The sequence below is a fragment of the Pleurodeles waltl genome, chromosome 11 (genome assembly GCF_031143425.1).
Source record: "Pleurodeles waltl isolate 20211129_DDA chromosome 11, aPleWal1.hap1.20221129, whole genome shotgun sequence".
NCBI lineage: Eukaryota > Metazoa > Chordata > Amphibia > Caudata > Salamandridae > Pleurodeles > Pleurodeles waltl.
Genome location: NC_090450.1, coordinates 533605367 through 533627764, shown reverse-complemented (window position 1 = coordinate 533627764; position 22398 = coordinate 533605367). Strand labels below are relative to the sequence as shown.

The 22398-nt window shown below is 42.2% G+C and overlaps 1 protein-coding gene across 1 annotated transcript in view; it reads left to right on the top strand.

Annotated features, from left to right (window-relative positions):
- Positions 1–22398, top strand: part of RASA2 (RAS p21 protein activator 2) — a 461891-nt gene that overhangs the window by 63348 nt on the left and 376145 nt on the right. Inside the window, exon 2 of the mRNA XM_069213940.1 lies at positions 14236–14353. Coding sequence (XP_069070041.1) covers positions 14236–14353 — 118 coding nt within the window. The remainder of the gene's footprint in view (positions 1–14235; positions 14354–22398) is intronic.

Sequence of the window (22398 nt, the reverse complement as noted above, 5' to 3'; positions counted from 1 at the left end):
ATCCCCCCCCCCCTCCCCACCCCCCCCCCCCCAGGGAGCGACCCTTGCTTAAGGGGTTGCTCGCCTTCTGTGAATTAGCCATAACAAAAACTCCCTGGTGTCTAGTGGTTTCTGCTCCCCTTGGGGGCAGACTGGCCTCATAAAAATAGGCCAATCTGCCCCCACAGGGGGCAGAAATGGCCTAAATATAATTTGCCCCCTAGGGGAGCGACCCTTGCCCAAGGGGTCGCTCCCCTTATGCCAATTTCTTTTTGCAAATAAATCCCTGGTGTCTAGTGGGCATTTCAGAAGCCGGATCGCTTTATGATCCGGCTTCTGAAATGCTCTGAGAGACTTAAAAGGGAAGGAAATTCCTTTCCTTCCCTTTGAAGCCTCTCAGGGCCCCATCACATGATCGGTCCCTTTGAGCTCAGTGCCGAGGACGTAATGGCTGCGTCCTCGGCACAGGAGCATTGTGCCGGTGGACGTAACCATTACGTCCCTGGCACAGAAGGGGTTAAAGTTTTCAGGACATTCTGGATAAGAAATGTGGCAGGGTCCATGCTAGCCAACACCACACTCGATTCGCCTGGGTCTGCAGGTTTCAGAAATGGGCAGTTCGTAGAGTTCCTTGATTGCTGGCTGACCCAGTGCCCAAATAATGTGGACATTCACCATGGCAGGTGAGAGGAAATTTGAAATTACTCTGACTCTGCCAGCTCATGTGACAAAACTACGCCCCAAAAAAATCTATATTTTCTCTCGCTTGCCATGGCCATAGGGATGTTCTAGCTTCAGTGGGCAGAAATAAAGTTTGGGCTTTATGATATACATGATGCCCGGTGGTGGTGCTCTCCTATCTCATATTTTATTCCTATTTTTTTTTTTTTTTATTAAACCTGGTCTCTGATGGGCCCTTTGTGGCTGAAAAACTGCTGGGCTCTTTTTGAGGTGTTTTAACACAAATCTGGCATTTGTGATCACATGACTGTTTTCTTCTCACAGCTCCTTTAATCACAAGGTTATAATATTTTTGCCCTTTGCAGCTTTTAGTGTGTGATATGTATAGGAAATTCTCCACATGTTCGTTCCATTGTATGCCAAAACATAGGATTTTTTACTGGATTATTAGTTGGAACGGGTCAGACATTTTGCAATCTGTTACATAGTTCTGAGTATGGTCTTTTGTACTGTTAAAGTTTGAGACCAAGACTTTGAAGATTATTCCACATCGGCCTCAAATCTCTTTACAGTGCCTTCTAATGAAGGAGACAAAGATTTTGATGGACACTTTACATATGACAAAGTGAAATTACACTGATTACTGCCACTTTTTATATGTATGGACTTTGAATACAAGAATTGTGTGCCACATATTGGTGTTTACCCATAGACACTATTAATGTTCCCGTTTTAATATTGAAACAACTTGATGTAATTTTGGCAAAATAATTTTTTTACAAATGTATACGTGCTACAGAGTATGCTGTTTCAAAATTCATTTATTCTTTATTGATGAAGATGAATTAAGTTTAAAGTGTTGGATTCATTTGATACCAGCCTGACAGCAGTATTCTCAAATATACTTAAAACTATTCCTTCGAGAGCTCCCTATATACCTGTACGTTCTAAAGTGTGGCATGGCATGCTGATTGGGCAAACTGCTGCCAATTCTTCTTTTTAGGTTTTGTCTGCATGCGTGCATCCTTGCGAAATCTTTTGTTTGTAAAAAAAAAAAAAAAAAAACTTAAGAGGCTTGGAACCAGCCCCTTACTTAACTGAACTTACCATTGGCTTACCCCAATGTTGATCTGATTTACCTGCTTCGGATTGGTCAGCATGTCCATCTACATGTCACTTCCTGTCTTCATCTTCTTCGCCGATCTTTCTGTCAAGTTGCCTGTGGACCTAGTACTCCTTCCGGTCACATCCTATTGGACACTGACCAGTGTCTTTCCCCCTGGCTCCGATGCTGAAGGTACTTCTTTTTTCTTCTTGCGTCCTGGCTTCTTTCACCAATGCCTTCTTCTCTATTTTATTTCTTCGTTGCCATCCATTTTTTTTCTTTCCGCATACCGTCTTCTGTCTTGTCTTCGTTCTCTTCTTTACTGCATGCTTTCTTCTGTCTTCTCACATCGGCACTCTTCTCACGTGTTCTGTCTTCTCTCTTTTCCTATCTTCTGTCTTCTCCCGTCTTCTCACGTCTTCCCTCTTCTTCCATCTTCCCTCTTCTTCTGTGTTCTGCTGTCTTCTGTCTTTCCTGCATGTCAATACGTTTCGCCTTTGTCCTTTTTTCATTTAATAAAACAAACATTATTATAACATTTTTCAAATATTTGTAAGCCAATTACATAGAAAAAAAATACAAAGGCGAAACATATTGGCTTTGCCAATGCTTTTTTATCGATTTCCTTGGTGTCTAGTTGCTTTTCTGCAAACCGGGAGCAGTTTAGGGGTAACTCCCTCATTTGCCCCAATGGGTTGGGCAGAAAGACTTCTGGACCTTTTCTGGGATGGGGGCATGGCTGGATGCCTAGGTGGGCAGGCCAGCTCTTTGTTTTTTTCTTAACCATTTTCCCTACCCTACAGTTGGTAATTGGTGGTAAGCAATCCCAGGAGTGCAGAAAAACTGTTAGAATGTTTTAAATGTAGAGACGCACTTGCCCATGCCTTAGGGGAGGGTGTTCCCCGCTGGAGTCTGTGTATATCCCTGCTAGGCGATTGTGATCCGTGGGTGACTCCCAAGTGGGGATCCACAGGGTTCTGCTCTCACAGGTCAGTATGGGGCCAGAGGGTGACGCTGAAAGGAGATTGCTCCTAGTGGCCTGATGCTTTCACTTTGTTTACCGTGATGTCAGCGCACTGTGTTTCACAGTAACAAAAAAATACACGGTGGACCGCGAGTCTTTGTTTCTGAAAAAGAAAATCCTTCTGGTGTAAACACCTGGAGGATTGTCAGAAGCACCGTGTAGGATGACTAGTTATAATCCAAGGCGCTGCAGTGCAAGGGACATCGACAGGTCGTCCTCTGCACTCAACAGGTTAGCAGCTTTGGCCTTGATTGCAACTGATAGTTTAATTAAGCACCTGATAATTGTCGATTGCATGTGATGTGGGCATGCAGCGTGCACCAGAAAGGTGCAAATTGGCAATGTTTTCACTTTGGCCGAGGTGCGAAAACAAGAATTGCAAACTGTCGTCGCAAGGCTTAACTTTGTCATAATCGGGAACACCACCCCACTGAGTGGATGCAGTTTTCACCCAATTTGTAATCTCTAGTTTCCACCCTAAAATGGATTACTCATGAGGTGGGATCCGGTCCTTTGTTTTACATTGGCTTGTAAACGTTTTTTTTTTAATCTCTTCAAGCAAAGAGAATTGCAGCTTTTCTTTCAGTCGTTTTGTTTGAAGGGTACAGCTAGTTATGATGTTCTGACTGGTGGGGCGCATTTCACTTTTATAAGCTGAAATGGTGTCTTAACGTGTGACTAAATTAGGACATGTTTAATTGAGGTATTAACATTTAAAATGCTAGAACTCGAATCATTTATTAGCTACAACAGAAGAGTTGGACATTATGATGGCTTTGTTTCAGGGCTGCCACGAAGTTTGGTTATATGCGTAGCCACCCATGCTCGCTCTTGCATTTGCTGAAGTGCCAGGCACATAACTATGCTGCATATTTGTTTGTGTAGCACATGCTAATAGTGAGAATCTAGTGCTATTAGGAAGTTAGTGCACAAGTGCTTCCGTTCAAGAAATGGATCTGACTGCCAAAGTCTATCAATCTAAGTCGTCCATAGCTAATACAATAGCAGGTTTATTTTCTCTACTTGCATGTGGCGTTAAAGGTCTGCCTTTTATCAAGCACTGTAAATAAAAGGTGTTGATATTACTCTTTCATTGTAACCAATGAGTCAGCCTTGTTGGAATTCAAATTTGTGACATGTATTTCATTACAAAATCTCAGTTCTGAGCACTTCCAGTGATTAATCTATGGTACCCGCAGAACTACTGGGGCAAGAATCAGGTACTTTCGACTTGTGGCACCCATGGTGTATTGACTGGGGAAGATACATTTAGGTTGTGTGCACAAGGAGGGGGTAGGGAAACACTCCAGGCTATCTCGTGCCTGTTTTAACATTACGTTTTTTAATAACTTGATTTTTGATTGACACATTTCTAGCAGAGATGGTGATATACTATGTAATGAGTGACAGAATGGTAGATAAGTGGTGGGGCGGCTGTGGGTGACTATGCAATTCCTTGATGCAGTACATTATATGTAATAGTGCACTGTACTTATTTATCTTACATTTGTTTACAGATTGAGGTAGAGGACCCGAAGTAGTTTGTGTGGAATTACACATTTGCTGATCAAGTAGGGACTGGAACTTCAATCTCGAGGAGCGAGCCAAAGGACATTTTTAGCAACTAAACCACTTCTCTCCTTATTTTGGTCACTTTGCATTTGTGTACAGAGTTTGGCACAGTTGCTGTCAATAATGACTTTCATAGGATTTTACATTTCCCAAACGTTCATTGCTGTTCTAATTGGTATTTTGCTAATAAGATGTAAATCCACACCAGTCATTCAAAAGTATTTATTTATTTTTTGCATAGTTAATTAAAACCATTGAAAATGTCCTCAACAAAGAACATAAAATATTGAAGCATAAGAACAAATTAATTACTCAAGCGATAAAAGTAAATATAAAATGAATTAAAATGCCTGTGGTACACATACATACAAAGCTGTATCATACAGATAAACACAAAATCCATATGAATGACATAACTACGGGTCAGGTGGGAAATACAAGAACACAAGAGTAAAAAAGCATTTAATTAATAATACAATTTTTGGATAAGATGTGTTAGAAGACTGGCTATTCTACATATTCCTTCAAAGCTGTGCCGTACACGCAGAAACGTAATCCATATATTTGACAAAAATTACATGACAGTTGTGAATACTGCCCACCTAAACACTGAATCAAAGCCTCTCTGCAAGTTCTTATTTGCAAGGTAATAAAATGTTTTCGCAAAAGATATCTGCGCACGTTAGTCAACTTGAGGCAAATACAAACAACATGTATTATTGTTTCTTGTTTGTACCCACAAAGAAATCCACAGTGGTAAGCAACATCCAAAATGTAAGTTTGCGTAACTTAAACTCATGCCACACTGTGGATAACTAGGCGTACTGTAATTCTGCTGTTTGTGTAAGGGCACAGTGCTCCGTTACCCCTCTGGCTGAGTTTCTGCTATGGATGTGGCATTAGCAACAACGATCCCAACCAAGTGCTATCAAAAAGTGAAAAATGCTGTGGTGAAACACAGTTGGCTGTCATCATACACACAAATCCCCCCCCATAACTTGCCACGTGCAATAGAACTTATCAGAGAGAACAAAAGAACATCTAACATACATCTGATACTCCAAACGTCTCCCTCTCTCTCACTTCTTTCTCTTTCATTTACCCCTCTTCTCTCTCCACCCTCTCCTGTCTTCTCTATTGTATTCTTCCCCATCTTCTGGCCAATCAGAATGTCTGTGGGTCTGCACCCGAAGAATGTCCTCTGCCTTTAACACAGAAACATCAAAATTGAGCCTTAACAGCTTAATTATTAGTATATGTCCGCAAGACAATACCTATGACACAGTGTCACAAGCTAAATCTGACCTCTGTCTGCCATAGGTACCAACCACCCATGTGGAATGTCACTAGATACATAAAAGCGCTACTAGTTCATATCCGTGGCAAGATGTGCGCTAATACAGTTAACATAGTATTATTGAAATCACCTACCTCCTCTTAACTTATACCCAGCAACCTGGCTTCCAAGTTGTCAGTTAAGGCACTATGTTTTTTCCACCAGATCAGCCTGTTTTTAATTTCTCAACTGGCTAATTGTATGCTCTTGGGTTGCACCCTAATAGTGGAGTCCTTTCTTACATGAAGAGAGCGTGCAGACTATCGCGTAATTAGTGGTGCGTAGGCTTTTTAGGGCCGAGCACAAAGCTCTCTGTCCCTGTTGTTATTTCTCCACGAGTTTGTAACCACGCCCATGTCCTACCCATCAGTTTGGTTGGTTTGTGGGCTTGCCTTTTAAAATTTGCTTAATTTCATTAGTGAAGGGCATGCATACATCATGCCTTTTCTGGTGTTTAGCCCGCCTCGAGCGCACCGGCCAACTACTGAAAACATACAAGGCTCCATGTATTCCGTATGGTTTCTGAACTACTTTTTCTCTTTATTTTGTAGGCAGTGCGATCTTGCTGGGCAGTAGTTGAGTGCTTTGCATGACATCGACTCTGTTACATGGATTATTGCACTTTTGCTGGTTACATGGATAATTGCACTTTTGCTGATACGTTTCACTGCAAGCAAACTTCTGTTTCCTTTTGTGTGTTTGTTTTATGCTCATGGCGGCTGTTGGATCGCTTATGTGAAACTGTTTTACATTTTAGTTTATGTTGCAAGAAAAGTCCGGTTAGGAGTTTACTACGCTAATAGCTTTAACTTGAGTAAACATGAGACCCCTCGCATTGCAAATGCTTGTTAATGCTATTGTCCAAGTACTAAATCGAGTATTGAAAAGTGTGGCTTTGCCGTTTCCTGCAATCATGCTGTGAAGGTTAATGTTGCTGAAATAACAGTGCATTAGGATCTCCAGGAGATGGCAGGTAAAGAACTCAGTCTGCAAACCTCACACAAACCACCAGCATACGTAGCACAACCTAGATCTGGCTGATTTCCTTTTTTAGCTAACACATTTTTTGACTGGCTACATCCAACTTTGTTTGTGCCAGAACAAGCGCAGAGTGAGCTCTGGGTGAGCCATCTTTATCCATTGCTTTGCTCGGGTAATTCCTCTTACCCCATTGCTTGAAGAAAGTATTAATCACAATTAGCTGCGGTGTGGATGATTCTTAGCAGCCTGTGAATAAAAAAAACAATGGCAGCTATGCTATTAAACATACTGGTGCCTTCACCTTCTAGTTTTAACTCAGGAATATTAAAACAACAAGGACAGTGTAATATGTGCCTATGACAGAAAACCTGCTGTTGTGATGCACTGATGTACCTGAGATGCCTAGATATGCGGTCAGGGTGAGGGATATAGATTGCTGTGAGCCAAACAATTATTTCCCCACTGTTAGATTTCTATTGGCCTGCGGAGAAATGCAGCTGACCTGTGTATTCACAGAGCAGGGGAACACATTGGGTCTCTTTCCCCATCCCATGGGCATAGTTCACAACGATTGACCAGTAGGGAGACTACCTCAGATCCGAAACTGTAGGGCAGCAGTTCTTAACATTTTGACTTCTGTGAACCTTTACTGAAGGATTACTGTAATCGGTTGACGCCCCGCTGAGTCCTTATTAGAATCAAGGAATCCGTATCCTAAGGAAGATCTAGGATTTGAGACTTGCAATAATACAGAAAAATACAGAAATGAGTACACACCAAACAAATGCTCAAATATTGAAATTTTTGCATAATTCACAATCAAATATAGAAAATGCTTTCAAATTTTCACTTTTGCTTCTTAAATTTGATATACTTTATTAGTTTTAATTCATTCATATTAGTAATATTTGATTTTTATAAACCATTTGCGGACCCCCTGAATAGAGCTCGCAGACCCCCCCCGGGTCTTCTGACCACAGGTTAAGAACCACTGCTGGAGGGTAAATGTGGATTCTTCAATCAATCAATCAATACATTTTTATTTGTAGTGTGCAACTTATCACCCATGAGGGTATTCAGGTGTTGTGCTGCGGAGCCCAAGAGCCACGTCTTAAATCCCTTCCTGCAGTTGGTCAGTGAGGATGAGGTGCAGAGGTAGAGGGTGTTCCAGTACTTGGCGGCGAGGAAGGGAGAAGGAGAGTTCTCTGGTGCATGGTACCTGTGCAAGGGCGAGGTGAGGGGAGGTTTCTGGGAAGAAGGTAGAAATTCAGGCAGTAGTTCATATATGCAGCTCCTTGATCGTGGAGGACTTTGTAGGCATGGGTCAGGAGCTTAAATTGGCATCTTTTCTGGATGGGTAGCCGATGCAGGTCTCTCAGATGCTGGGTGATGTGGGTCCTCTTTAGCAGGTTGAGGATCAGTTTGGCAGCTGCGTTCTGGATCATCTGGAGTCTCCTCATGAGTTTGGTGGTGGTGCCTGCATAGAGTGCATTGCTGTAAGACAGTCACCCTGTGATGAGTGCCTGCGTCACAGTTTTCCTGGTGCTGATAGGGAGCCACTAGAAGACTTTGCAGAGCATGCAGAGTGTGTGAAAGCAAGTTTAGGAGACAACATTGACCTGACCTTTCATTGAGAGTTTACTGTCCAGGATGATGCCGATGTTGTGGGAGTGGTCTTTCGGAGAGAGGGTGGGTCCAAGTTGCGATGGCCACCAGGAGTTGTTCCAGACTGCCCAAGATAAATACCTCTGTATTGTCCCTGTTGAGTTTCAGGCAATTGTTATTCAGGTGTGCTGCAATGTTCTTCATGCAGTTGTGGAAGTTGGTCTTTTGTCATGGTCGGGTCCACTGAAAGCAAGAAGATGAGCTGTGTTTGCATAGAAGACAATTTTGATGTTGTGTGCTCTTGCTATGTCTGCGAGTGGTCTCATGTACATGTTGAAGAGGTTGGACTGAGGGATGAGCAATGAGGGACGCCACAGATGGTACTCTTGGGTTGAGAGGTGAAGGGAGGGAAATTCTCTGGGTGCACCCCTTAATAAAGGAAACCATCCATTTGAGTGTGCGGTTTTGATTCCGATCTGGCGTAGTTGCTCAATGAGTGTGTGGTGGGAGACGGTGACGAAGGCTGCAGAGAGGTCAAGTAGGATGAGGATGACTGGTTCTCCTATTGAGTAGGGTATGGATGTCTTCTGTATCAGCTTTCAGGGCTGTTACAGTGCTGTCATTGGCTCTGATTCTTGATTCAGAAGGGTCAAGCAGGTTGTTTCTCTCCAGGTGTTCTGTGAGTTGGAGGTTGATGGCTTTTTCCAGGACTTTAGTGGGAACCTGGAGTAGTCAGATGGGATGGTAGTGCTGGGGTCTGCAGAGGGTTTCTTGAGGAGCAGTCCGACCTCTGCATGTTTCCAGGCACCGGGAAAGGTGGATGTGGCGTTGGAGGTGTTAAGGATGTTGGTCAGTTGGTGGCTGATCTCGTCCCTTCTGAGGTTGAAATGTCCGTGGGGGTCATGGGTCAGAGGGTGCTCCTGAGTGGATGAACCTCATTAGAGAGTTTGTGTTCAAAGAACTGAGTTGTTTCCGTGTGGTGAGTGGGTGGTCACCGTCAATGGTCCATGGGATATTGAGGGGGTTTTGGGATGTTGGGGATCGAAGTTTCTGTAGATGGTTGCTATCTTGTTGTGGAAGTGTTCCGCGAGGGCGTCGCAAAATTCCTGTGATGAAGGAATCTAGGTTTGGGCAGGTGAAGTCTTTGATGATGGAGAAGAGTAGCTTAGATTTGTTGGTGTTGGTCTTGATCCGGTGTGTCAAGGCGTCCGTTTTTGCTGCTTTGAGCTGGTGGTGGTAATTGTTGAGGGCCAACTTGAAGGTGGCTCAGTCCGTGTTGTTCCTGTTATTGTGCCACTTTCTTTCCAGTTGTTTGCATCTGTGTTTTGCCGTTCTAAATTCTGGGGTGTACCAGCTTGCTTCTTTGGTGGATCTGTGCGTTAAGATAGGTATGGTGGGAGTGACTCAGTTGGTGGCGCTCGTGGTCCAGTTGTTGAAGTTCTGTACTGCCAGGTGCATTGGTGCTAAGTGACATTTGTCCAGTTGCAGGAAGGAGTGCTGTGGCAGTTGAGTGTGGTGCGGTGAGGTGTAGCGATGGTGATGGAGTGGTTAGACCAGTTGAGTTCTGTTGTGTGGCTGTACCTGATTCTGTTGCTGGATATGTAGAGGGAGTCCAGCGTGTGTCCTGCTTTGGGCTTGGGGTCTGTGACTAGCTGCCTACTCATTCCAGGAGATCGGTGGGGTTGGTGTCAGTGGGGTCGTCCAGGTGGAAGTTGAGGTCTCCCAGGAATATGAAGTGTTGGGATTTGATGGCGAGCAGGGTGAAGAATTCCACGATTGCGTCGCTGTGACCGGTTTGTGGTCCTAGGGGAGCGTACCTTTGATGGTGGTTTTGTCCTTGGTGTGGAGCTGGAAGTTTGTGTTCCATGATCATCATGGTCTCGTCATCGATTATGGTGCAGGTGGTTGATTCTTTGTGTATTATGGCGATGTCTCCTCCGTGTCGGTTGGTGTGGTCTCAGTGTAGTAGCTGATGGGTGTTGCGGTGGCCATGTCAAGGGCGGATGTGGGGGTGAGCCGGGCCTCTGTGATGAAGATCATGTTGGGGGTGAGGATGGAAACGGTGTCCCAGACTTTGGCGGTATGCGGTATCTTTGCTGAGTGATCTGGCGTTGATTCGGGAGGCAGCCGAGTCATTCTGGGGAGGTCTTGGTTGCCGGGTCTGGCGCAGCGCTGGTTGCTGTGCTAGTGGCTGGTGCTGGGATGGCGATGAACTGGCATCGGCTGCAGGCGAAAGGTCCTGCTGTGGTGTGATGCAAGGCAGCAGTTGTTGGTATGTCCCGATTCCAGGGCACAGAGTTCTGCAGCAGAGTTTCTGTATGCGTGCAGAGTGCCATGGTCCCTGGCACTGGGCACAGTCCAGGAGCAGACTGGCTTGCCTCAGCAGCTCGCCGCCCAAATGGTCCTGGGAGGTAGGAAGGGCTGTCCGGGAGACTGGAGGGCAGGGGCCAGAAATGGTAGGAAACGGCGTGGGTGACATAACAGTAAGCACAATAACAACAAAGCTGTGAGGGGGCAGAGATACTGCAGACCAGTATTTACAGTGCGGGCACAACAATTATAATTAAATTAAAGCAAACACAAAAGTGAAGACAGACAATACCAATACTTCAGGAGAGACCGTGACTTGAACATTGATTTGAGGAGAACTTGAGGACCGAGATGGTGCCCCTGGGCTATGAGGAGCAGCATGCAGGACCTAGAAGGTAGAGGGCTACTCGCCAGTTTGTCCCTAGAGTTTCTTTTCTAGGTTAGTATTGAACAAAAACTTAAAACAAATAAGTTTAAAATTTTAATTCAATATTTACCTAGACTATAAAATATGTAAGGCTGTTATAATAAAAAGAAGTAAAACACCAGCACAGGAGAATATTAGAAATATGAACAAATAGTGAATACCTAACATTCTATTAAGAGTTAGCAAGAGTATAATTGATATTCTGCTGAGATGCTAGTAAATTAAGCCAACAAATCCTTTCATACCTCTCCTTAGGCAAGCAGTTGTTAGTTCCCTGTTCAGGGTTTCAGTATTCAGAGTGCTTGGGCAGAGTGCTGAGCTGACTGAATTAGTGTCACCTGAAAAAGAAAAGTCCTCCCCTGACCAATCAGAACCAAAGTTTGTATACATTGTTCATAAAAATGTAAGAATTGTCTGTGTCACCTCAATTCCCAAACATCAGAAGTTATAAGTGAAAAGTTATACTTGCATGAGAAACAGACTGTGCCTGAGAGCAGCCACAGCTGCAGGGTTTCACATAATAATAGTGAAAAATGCCAGCAACAAAAAATTACAAATGATGAATGTAATCCTTGAATTAATCTTGGGCACCGGCAATTACTGATGTACACAAATGAGCCATTTTTGCCCACTATCCCATCTCATCTGCCAAAAGCAGATTAGCCTTGTTCCTGCTCGAGAAGGAGCAGCCCAGCATGGACTGCTAAGCCAGGTCCCCCCGAACGGGAACAGAATCACCCCTTGACTTGTTTTGACCTCATAGGGCCTCCTCATTGAGGAATAGCTTGAGTCCTATGACACAGTGGTCATAGGACCCAGGTCTAGGCATACCATTAGGGCGTCACATTGAGGATAACTAAAAAGTGATGGGTAGAACGCTTGAATTAATCTGGAATACAGCCTTGATCAATCCTCAGTGGTTGTTATTAATTCAAGCATTCTGTACATCACCATGCTGCTTGTCACACTTCCAAGCAGTACAGAATTGTGCGTTTGTAGATTTTACTGCATCTAGAATTACAGCGTGAGGTTAAACCCTTGCACAGTTCCACCTGACTAGAGGAGGTGGAATATGTGCCCTGTAAATGACCCAGTAATGTCAACAAAATTTGGAAAAAGATAGTGATTTTTTTTTTTAAATGCATTATGGCCCACTATGAGCCAAAAACCTCATAATTGCATGCTGATGCTGTGGTGATACTGCAAAGACACAGTACATTTAGTTGCGATTAACCGAACACCCCCACGGCAACGAGTGATTGCCCTAGAAGATAGTATGGAAATGCTCAAGGTAACCTCGCTACATAAATAGATGAACAAACAGTAATTGATGCTAAGCACAGCTTCTTACATATTGTCTGCACAGCTATTGAGAGGCAAAGAAAGGTATACGCCAGTAAAAGGGCAGTTGCTTCATGCATGAATTGAGCAATACACCTCTCCACATGTGACAGAATTACACTAATTTGACTTTCAGATCATACTTTACATCACACTTCAATTTTACATTGGTGAAATTATAAAAGCTTAGTTGTTTTAATGAATGCATACTCAAGTTCTGAGGAATGTTTTTCGATTTGTAGTATTGTTAGCAACACTGTATTGATATCTAGACTTGAGCAACTTGACTTAAGTCCTTATGGTCCATTGAACTATCCTTTGCTTACCTTTTTATTAATCAAGATTCTTTAAACAAAGGTATTAGTTTTTCACTGGATTATCGTAGCAAGTCTGAGTAAAAGGTAGTAAAACTTACTCCTTTTAAACCCCAAATATCACTGGAGGCTGGATCCCGGTCAATTGAGGACTCCTCACCCCTGCTTTCATCTGTAATGAATATAATGATCATGCTTCAAACATTTGACAGGACTTCAGTTGAAAGAAACTCCAAAATGTAAATATTCAGTCAGGCTGTACTGAAATGAAAAGCGGCAACCGAATGTAAAGAGTAGAATGGAAGTGCTTCAAGTTAACTCTATGAAAATGTGTGACACACATAACAGAAGTGTGACATGCTTTAAAGATGTAAACTAGCAAGACTGGGAGATTGTAAAAACTTCTCATGATTGCAATGTTATTACAGGTGACAGCAATGAGTTCAGGCACCTGCTAACTGGGCCATGTTAAAATGAATCTCCTTCCCCAACCTAAAGCTGCATAGATCCACTGTTCAGTGTGTATCTTTGGCACACTCTGGCACTAAGTGTTGACTATATTCCTACACATTTCTTGTGTTTGGTGTTAGCGTCCCAAATGGTCTCCATTTGCAAAGTATCAGAGCTTTCTCTCCTTTGGTGAGAACTACCATGTAATGGCCCCCACTTACACACCTAGCCCTTGTTCGGATGCAGCTGTAGGGTCACAGGGAGAAAATCAGTCCTCCTTTCCCTGTCCTCCTTCAACTTATTTTCCAGTTTAGGGATCAGACCAACACTGCTGTAAGCATTGCAGTTAAGTTTTACTTAACAGTTAAAAGTTTAGAGTTTACCCACAAGAATTTGTGACAGCCATGCTTGGGAGCTGACTAAACCAATTTGGATAGACGGGTGAAATGGGTTTAACAGGTGTTTATTTGCATAAATGTTTTTAAAGACTTTTTTATTTACAACATATCTCTATGAAAATCTAGACCCATCTATATATAGAATTAATGTATACTTTTAATGCCATATATTTTTAAAGTCTTTTTTTTCAAGTCTGTATCTTCTACTATCTACTAGGGGTGTGTGAAATACAGAAAATTGTTTTCAATACATTTTTGTAAAATGATCCACAAAGTTTCAAATTGCACTAGCCAGAATGGTGTGAAAATTGAATATGAGGGCTTATTTTTAGTCAAAAGTCACAAGATAACTGCATGCGCATAGTTCCAGGAGCAAATGTTTCCCAGAAGTCTCCCTTCGGCAAAAATGATTGGAAATTTTGCACCTGCAAAACATTGTAACATGTTTTTGGATTTCTCAAGCATTAAATTGATTGACTTGGAACCTACTATTTACATGTATTGTAAAATATTGTTAAATGCATAACTACGTGCAGATATGCATACAGGAGTTTGCATGTGATAGAGTTACACCCACTACTGTGATAAAAAGCAGGTTATTTTTAAGTAATAAGACAAGCAAAACATCATTCTGCAGAGTTACACATTGTCAAACGAATCTACTTTCCACAACTTTGGTGTATTCTTGACTGCATTTTTTTGTTTCATTTAGGTGAAGCAAAAAACCTACTGCAGTACTCTGGCCCAAACAAGATGAGGGACTCCTTCTGCACAGTAAATTTGGACCAAGAGGAAATTTTTCGTACAAATGTTGTAGAAAAATCTTTAAGGTAAGTATCACTGTAAAACAAAAAAAAAAATTCTACTTTGCAGATGCAAATTCCTATTCTTATTCACATTGTCAATTTGTCAAGTATTTTTTTGTCTTGTTCTTAAGAAATCTGCCATTTTACTTAATTCACATTGTACGGAAATATAATTCTAACTTAAGGATGTGAAGTAGGTCTGTCACCGTTGGTCATCTATAATTACTTTTATTGTGTTTGAAGTAGAGTAGAGGCTATAGTGAAATTGATATTTTAACCATTGTTCTGCGCAGGCATCATTCAGTTTGTTTTTAAAACTAATCAGCAAGCCCTGTGGGGTTCCTGACACTGAACCATTAAACCGGGGATCTAGGTTATGTGTGATGAAGTAAGCTGAAGTCTTGCATGGAGTTTCAAAATGGTGCAGTGATGCAAAAAGCAAACTATAAGATATCCAAACATATGAGAGATGCCTTGAATTTATTGTAGACTTCTTATTTGTAAGTGAAGTTTTCACTTATTGGGATAGGTAAAAAGGTCTTTAACTGCGTGATCCAGTGAAGCTGTTCTCTGAGCTTACTCATCTGTTAGCTGTTTAGTGTGAGTGCATGCTCTCCAGACAGGTGGACTAGAAGATGAAATCTTGTGATGCTTGAGGATGATCATGCATGTCATCCTTTTTCTTCTTTGGATCAGTGCTTGTTTGTGCATTTCAAGGATAATCTGCCTACAGTTTGTTGGTACCTATGCCAGACCCTTCTCAGCATGATTGTCCCTCTTACAATTCAAGATACTGTATTGTCATTGGGAAGGGGTTTGCCTCCACATCATCAAGACACCCACAAGCTCAATGCAAGATATTTCTCAGTCAAAACCCATATACAATCACCTCAGGGGCAGAAACAGCATTGTGTTGTTCTAGGGATGATGAATCCATCTTCAACCCCTCTTGAACACTTCAGTGGTTGTCGTTACAACAGCTGATAATTATACATTAGAATCATTATCAGTCTGTGCTCCATCATTGTATTTCTTATTGGCTGCTACAGATTAGGAGACAATTTGCATGCTGGGTCTTTCTGTACACATATTGGAGGATTCATAGATATTTCTGTATTTTGTCTCTTGTTCTTGTATTATTGTGTAAAAATGGCACTCTTAGAACTGTTGTTCTCAGCCCAGTCTATTTGGTTTCAAATGTCACTGTATTGAGCCAATGGAGACTTGCAAAATCCGTTAATTATATGTATAAAACACAATTTTAGCAAAGGTCTATAAATAAATAAAATTGGACAGCTTCTGTCATTTTGTCAATAACTAAAGTATATTATCAGTTATGGTAAGACTCACTACTTAACAGCTAACTTTGTTAAATGTTACAGTTAATGAATTGAGTATTAAGAAATTTGTGTGGTTAAAAATAATGTGATCTATTTGAACTCAGAATCATACATCATAACAAAGATCTACTGAAACTTGATTGTGACTTGTAATCTTCAGAACTTTGAGTCCTATGATCCCTTGTTCCATTTCTTACATCGAGAGGCTTTGCCTTGTTGCGTCAACATTTTTATATGTTTAAAAAAAAAAAAAAAACTTTGCAGAAGGTCCTGAAACCACACGTCATCCCTTCTTGGAGCCATAAATGTAGACTTTCACTGTAAGACAACCTGAAAGGCAGGTGAACAACAAATCAACTATTTTAGACCTGTTTGTTTTTAAGCTGTTCTGGAGAGCAGACAGGAATCTAAGATTGTGAGGAGGGAGGCTAGGACTCTGAGTAATAAGAGTTGGTGGTAAGTATTCCAAATATTACCTCCTCGTCCATCTTTCTTGTCTTGGTCTTTACATCATAAGATGCACCCAAGCCTGTATATAAGACAGCAGGTCTCTCTTTCTGTTACAAATATCTTTCAAAGAAGCACCTGCAAAAGCTGCCTATGATGTAGCCATCCCCAAGTTGACCTTTCCTGAATTAGAGCTGTAAGGGAAACCCAAGGCACTTCATTAACCAGAGAGATAGCTAAACAAATCCAGTGCTCAAAGTTGAAAATAAAAAGATCCTGCCCTCTTCCACCAACATAACGAACAGAGAGTCTAGTTGATGAAACAGGTTGTGGTATTCATAAACTGAAAGGGCTGTATGAACGTCCAAAAATGTAACTTAACCTCCTCAGTTGAAAAAGTAGAACAGAAAACAGGAAGTATTAAATTGTGTTCCAGATCGAAAGAGATGGAATCTTTGTCAAAAAGTAGGACATGGACTTAAATCTAATTGCCCATGAATATAGTTCAGGCCAGTTTCCCTAATTACTTCAGTGGTTTCATTTAAACCAAACAACTGTGCCTCCTGAAACTCATCTGCAGTATCTTATTATGTTGAATACATAATCTTTATGTGCAAATATTTTACTCTGCACCATTTTCCACATTTGCTATTTGGTAAATACCCACATTATGATTTCAGAAACCTTTCAATCACATTAGATCAATAATTGACAAAAAGGATGCATGTTTATTCTCACAATTTAAAGTCTTGAGATTTATGTTTGTTTAGAGAGGGTGAGGAGTTAAATGTACACTTCCAATGTGGAAATTGTAATTAATACCTATATTGTCAGTAATGTCTTGTCAGTTAACATAGAGCCCAGTTTCTAAAGGTTTCACTCACCTGAGTCTGATTTATATACAGGAAAACATCTATTTGCCAGAGCACATCTTTATCAAGTAAATCTGAAGTGGAGGAATTGTATTTGGAGTTACATTTTCGTTAAGAAACCCAATCAGAGAAATAACTTTAAATAGTAACTCCTCCTACTGGTGCTACAACAAAATATTACACCCATAAAAACAGTTTATTTAAAGATTCGTTAAAATTAAACATTTAATTGATGAGGCTGAAGAAGCTGCAAAGGCTGATTCCCTATCCTGCTTGAAATGGTTAACCTTTCCGTGGAGAAGGGAGTGGTGCCACTGCCTTGAAAACAGTTAAAAAGCCAAATCTTGACCCCTTATGCCTGGGGAATTTTCGGCTGATCTCCCTGCTGCCAGGACTAAGTAAAGTAGCAGAAAACGTTGTCAATAGCCAGTTGTCAGAATTTATTGATGCCAACTCCCTCCTCTTCCCTACCCAAACTGTATTCGGCCTAAATACAGCACTGAAACTGCTCTTTTAGCAGTAGTGTAAGAGGCGAAAAAGAAATTAGATCAAGGAGATATGGTCACCATGATACTTCTAGATCTCAGCGCTGCCTTTGATACCCCGGACCACTATATTCTTCTCCTCAAGGTCATCAAGGCTGGGATTGCAGGTGGTGCACTGGGCTGGCTCAGGTCCTTTTGACTGATAGATCTTTCCAGGTACTTGACGGGTTCTGTTCCTCTGATACCCTCCCGGTCTCATGTGGGGTGCCACAGGGTTCATACCTTAGCCGCCTTGTTTGATCTGTACCTGCAACACTGGCGGACATCATAACCTCCTTTGGGATGTCCATATTCTCTTAAGCGGATGACACATGGCCGTCTTTTTCTCTGACTCCGGTCTCGAGTTCTTCTGTAGCTACCTTGGAATAGCGTCTGGAAAACGTTGCTGGCTGGAGGAAGAACTTTTGCCTTAAGCTCAATTGAGCAAAAACTGAGCTAATGATTCTTGGGAACTCCCCTCGTCCTCAGCAGGCCCTAGGATGGCTGGATAGTACTTTCTCAGTGGAAACCCAAGCAACCATGTTATCATCCAGCAGTTTTGAAATCCTGAGAATATTACGCAAGGTCCTGCTCCTACTTCCCCAAACTGCGAAAATGTTGGTAGTCCAGGCATTGATTCTATCTCGCTTGGACTTCGGCAACTTGCTTTACCTTTGTGCTTCCAAGGCAGTTACTCTGAGACTACAAGTATTGCGGAATTCTGTTAGCAATCCCCATGTTTGAGTCTGCTAGGCAAGGGCTTGCAGACCTCCATTGGCTCCCGGTCACGCAAAGAATTGAATTCAAGGCCCTTTGCATTGCACATAGAGCCCTTCACTCACATGGGCCTCCCATCCTACATCAGCTTGTTATTCCTTACACCCCTAATATGCCCTTAAGATCTACCAACACCCACCTGCTCACGGTCCCCAGCATCAGAAGAACTAGAAGTCGAGGTCAATCCCTTGGTTTTAATGTTGCTGAACTCTGGAACTCCTTTCCGCTGACAATTGAGCTGCGGACTGTGAGCTAGGCTTTTGTAAATGTCAAAAAAACTGGTTGTTTATGAAATAAGCTTTCACTGGGATCCTTCTTCGCACAGTTGTTTGCCCTCTTTGTCAGTTAGCGCTGCCGTGCAGTGATCGCCATGCGCTGTAAAGTCACCATAGAATAGAGGGCAAGAATCAATTTTTGCAAAAATGTTAGGGTGAGAGCGAGGGTGGAAATTAGTTTTTTCGTATTGTAACATTAGTGTTATGGTGTAGCTTTAGGTCTAGTGTTAAGATAAGTTTAGGAGAAGGTGCATTTTCATTGTGGTGGAATCTGTTGTACTAGTTTTGCTTAAGGCAGTGGTTCCCAACCTGTGGTCCGGGGACCCCTGGGGGTCCGCGAAGCCTTCTCCGGGTGTCAGCGACTGCTTAGAAAATTAAAAAATATTAACAAATAATGACAAATTAGGTCCCATGCTTCCAGTAATGACTCAGTGGGGGTCCCCTGATTCCAATGATGATTCAGTGGTGGTCCCTGGGTTCGATTAATGATAAAGTGGGGGTCCACAGAAGTCAAAAGGTTGGGAACCACTTAACGTTAATGAAAATAGGATTGTTGAAGTGTTTTTTCATTGGTTTCTCTGTGAAAGTCGACACTGTCAGGAATCTGTTTTTAGACAAAAATGTTTATTGTGCCAATAAACGTTCTGCATTTTTTTTTGTTTAACATATTTGTTGCATTTTTGTAGTGACAAAATTACTGTTTACTGCTATGTATGTAACATCCGTTAACAGAAAAAAAAACAGATGTAACGCCCTTAAATATAAATTCCAATCCAGGTCTACGAATGCTTGTAACAATCTGTAACTTTAAAATGATCATGAGCCTCATGATCAAGTAATCTGAAATGTGACAGCTGAAGATTGCAATAATAATATAAAAAGCTAAAAAACAAAAGGGGGCTTAACACAGTCAAAACGGGGAAAGCAGGAGCCGCCACAGGTCATTCAACTGAGATGCAGTCCAATAAACAAACATTGGCAAAGCCAGGAGGTTTTACCTGTGCCAGATCTATTGGCTTTGTCAGTGTGTTTTAGCCATGTTTTACACCAGTGTGAATGCTGTTCAGAAAGGCTAAAAGTTATGGGCATAGAGTAGAGTGGCAAGGAGTGTTGTAGAGTGGAATGGCAGAGTGGAGTAGAGTACTGTAGAGTGGAGTGGCAGAGAGTGTTGTGTATTGGAGTGGCATACCGTGGAGTCTCATAGAGTGGCATACACTGATGTGGCGTAGAGTGGACTGGTGTTGAGTGCATTGGCGTAGAGTGTTGCAGATTATTGTGACATAGAGTGCAGTGCCATTGAGTTCACTGATATATAATGCAGTGGCGTAGATTATAGTGGGGAGGCGTAGAGTGGAGTATAGTGCCATAGAGTGCAGTAGTGCAGAGTAGAGTGGCGTGGAGTTGCCTGGCCTGGCCTGGCGTGGAGTGGAGTGGCGTAGTTCAGTGTTGCGGGGTTCAGTGTTGCGGGGTTCAGTGTTGCGGTGTGACGTAGAGCGCAGTGCCGTAGAGCGGTGTGACAGAGCGGTGTAAAGTGGTGTCATAGATTGGAGTGGTGCAGGGTAGAGTGCAATTTGGTGGAGAGGCATAGAGTGTAACGGCGTAGAGAGGTGTAGAGTGCATTGGCAAAGAGTGCAGTGGTGCACAGTAGATTAGGGTGGTGTGCAGTGGATTGGCATGAAGTGGTGTAGAGTGGTGCAGAGCGCAGTGGAGTGGTGTTAAGGGGAGTGGTGCAGAGTAGAGTGCAGTGGTGTGAAGTGATGCCGAGTGGAGCATTCATGGTGTGTTAGCACTCTGCCATTACAGACAACACATTTTCAGTTGAAATGACCATTATATTTGCCCGGACATACAGTTTTATTAATAAAACTATACAGTGCACAGACAAAAATTTGTGGAGATTGCAACACCTAGTGTAATGATTTGTTTTGATCATATTAAAATATTTGTTTCCAACACTTCAGAGATAACAAAATTGTGCTTCATTTGTGTTCCTTTTTTTAATTAAAATGTTATGCACAAGGCGTGCGCAATTAAATTAATTGTATGAAAAAGATATAAAAGGCAGCGTTACTTCATTCATTAAGACATGATTCAGTATAAACCAAGAAACAAAAGAAAGTTCCTTCTCATGAGCTAAGCATTGCTCATATAAAAGAAACAAAAAAGAGAGAAATTGTCACTCTGAGTTCATAAATATATCACAAGACTTGAAGGAAAAAAAGTACATTCCACAGGTGCGGTCAAAACAGTTGATAGGAGGGTCTAAGACAAACTGTAAACACTATGACCCCACTCCTTTCGGGAGGGGACACCCCCTGCCCATCTCTTCAAAAGGACTCGAATCTGCTCCCCCTCTTTCTACCCTTCCTGCCCTTTGGTGAATACAGGCTGCTTTCTAGATTACCTATTGTGAGCTACTGTGTTAACCCCTGGCCAAATGTATGGTGCGGTCGGATTGAGCCGTGCAGCGCTATACAAAGCCGGACTACTGTCATAGCCAGAAAGACAAACTTGGACTGCTTTGGAGCACCCCTTGTATTTCTGTGCACTGCCAGCAGTATCAGTTGAGAGGTTAGGGTGACATACTGGTGGAGTATAACCCACAGGAAGTGAGTCATTTCTTGCTTGAGTGGTACCGACACTGGGCAAGCACTAAACATGTTCAAGATCAGCTTCATTTCCATGACCGCATGGGCAGCATTTTCTGCAAATCCTCAAATTGTTTTGTAGTGTTGTACCTGCAGTCCTGCAGATAATAAAAGAGTTTGTCCCAGTGCAAGTGATCCATAAAAACTACAATCCTGAACTCCTAGCTTTGTCTGCCATCTCTCCAATGGCTTTTCCAAGTCATCTGGCATTAGCTCTGCCAAATAGCCATAGATTTGGCTTAGTTTACTCTCATGGTTATTGCAGACAAGATCACTCAGTGCTTACTTAGCAAAGCCAATCATTCCCCTACATTTCATAAATAAATAAAAAAATCAAAATCTAGATATTTAAAGAGTTCTCACTCACCTACACTATATTCTGTTTTCAAGTCCGCAAAAGAAAGCAGACTTTCTTCATCGTAGAGGTCTCCCAATTTCACTGTTCGCTATCCTCCCACCTAAGACAACATGGCTGATGACATATAGTGAGAATGAGCAGGGACCTCCAAATGGGAGAATAATACCTATTCAGTGGTTCTCAACCTGTGGTCCGGGGACCCCTGGGGGTCCGCGAAGCCTCCTCCGAGGGTCTGCGCCTGCTTAGAAATGTGAATAACATTAACAGATTAGGTTCCCAGCTTTAAGTAATGAGTCTATTGGAATCTGGGGACCCCCAACTATGATTCATTGGGGGTTCCCGGGTTCCAGTAATGATAGAGTAGGGGTCCACAGAAGTCAAAAGGTTGGGAACCACTGACCTATATCTCCCTGTGCCATTCTTCCTTCTGATAATTGCCCAAATCTTTAATAGTTGAGTCTTAAAATTAGTTTTCTTATAATAGCTGGATTCCACAATCTGGAATCTTAAAAAGCCACTTTTGGAATTGTTCCCTATTAACGGGTCATAAATGGGTCACGCCCTTTCGAAGCTGATAAACCCCATGCCACTCCCCGATGAGGGGTTTAATGTACTTTTGGGCTGCAGCCCACTGATAAAGCCTGAAATTAGGTACTGCCCACCCCCCTTTTGCTCTTGGCAGCATTAGGAACTTAAGTGCTCTTCTAGGCTTGGCATAACACCAAATAAAGCTACGGACAACACACTCCATGGACCATTTGTTCCCAAATACTAGTTGGATTGCCCTAAAAAAATACAGAACCTTGGGTGGAAAGACCATCTTACTCA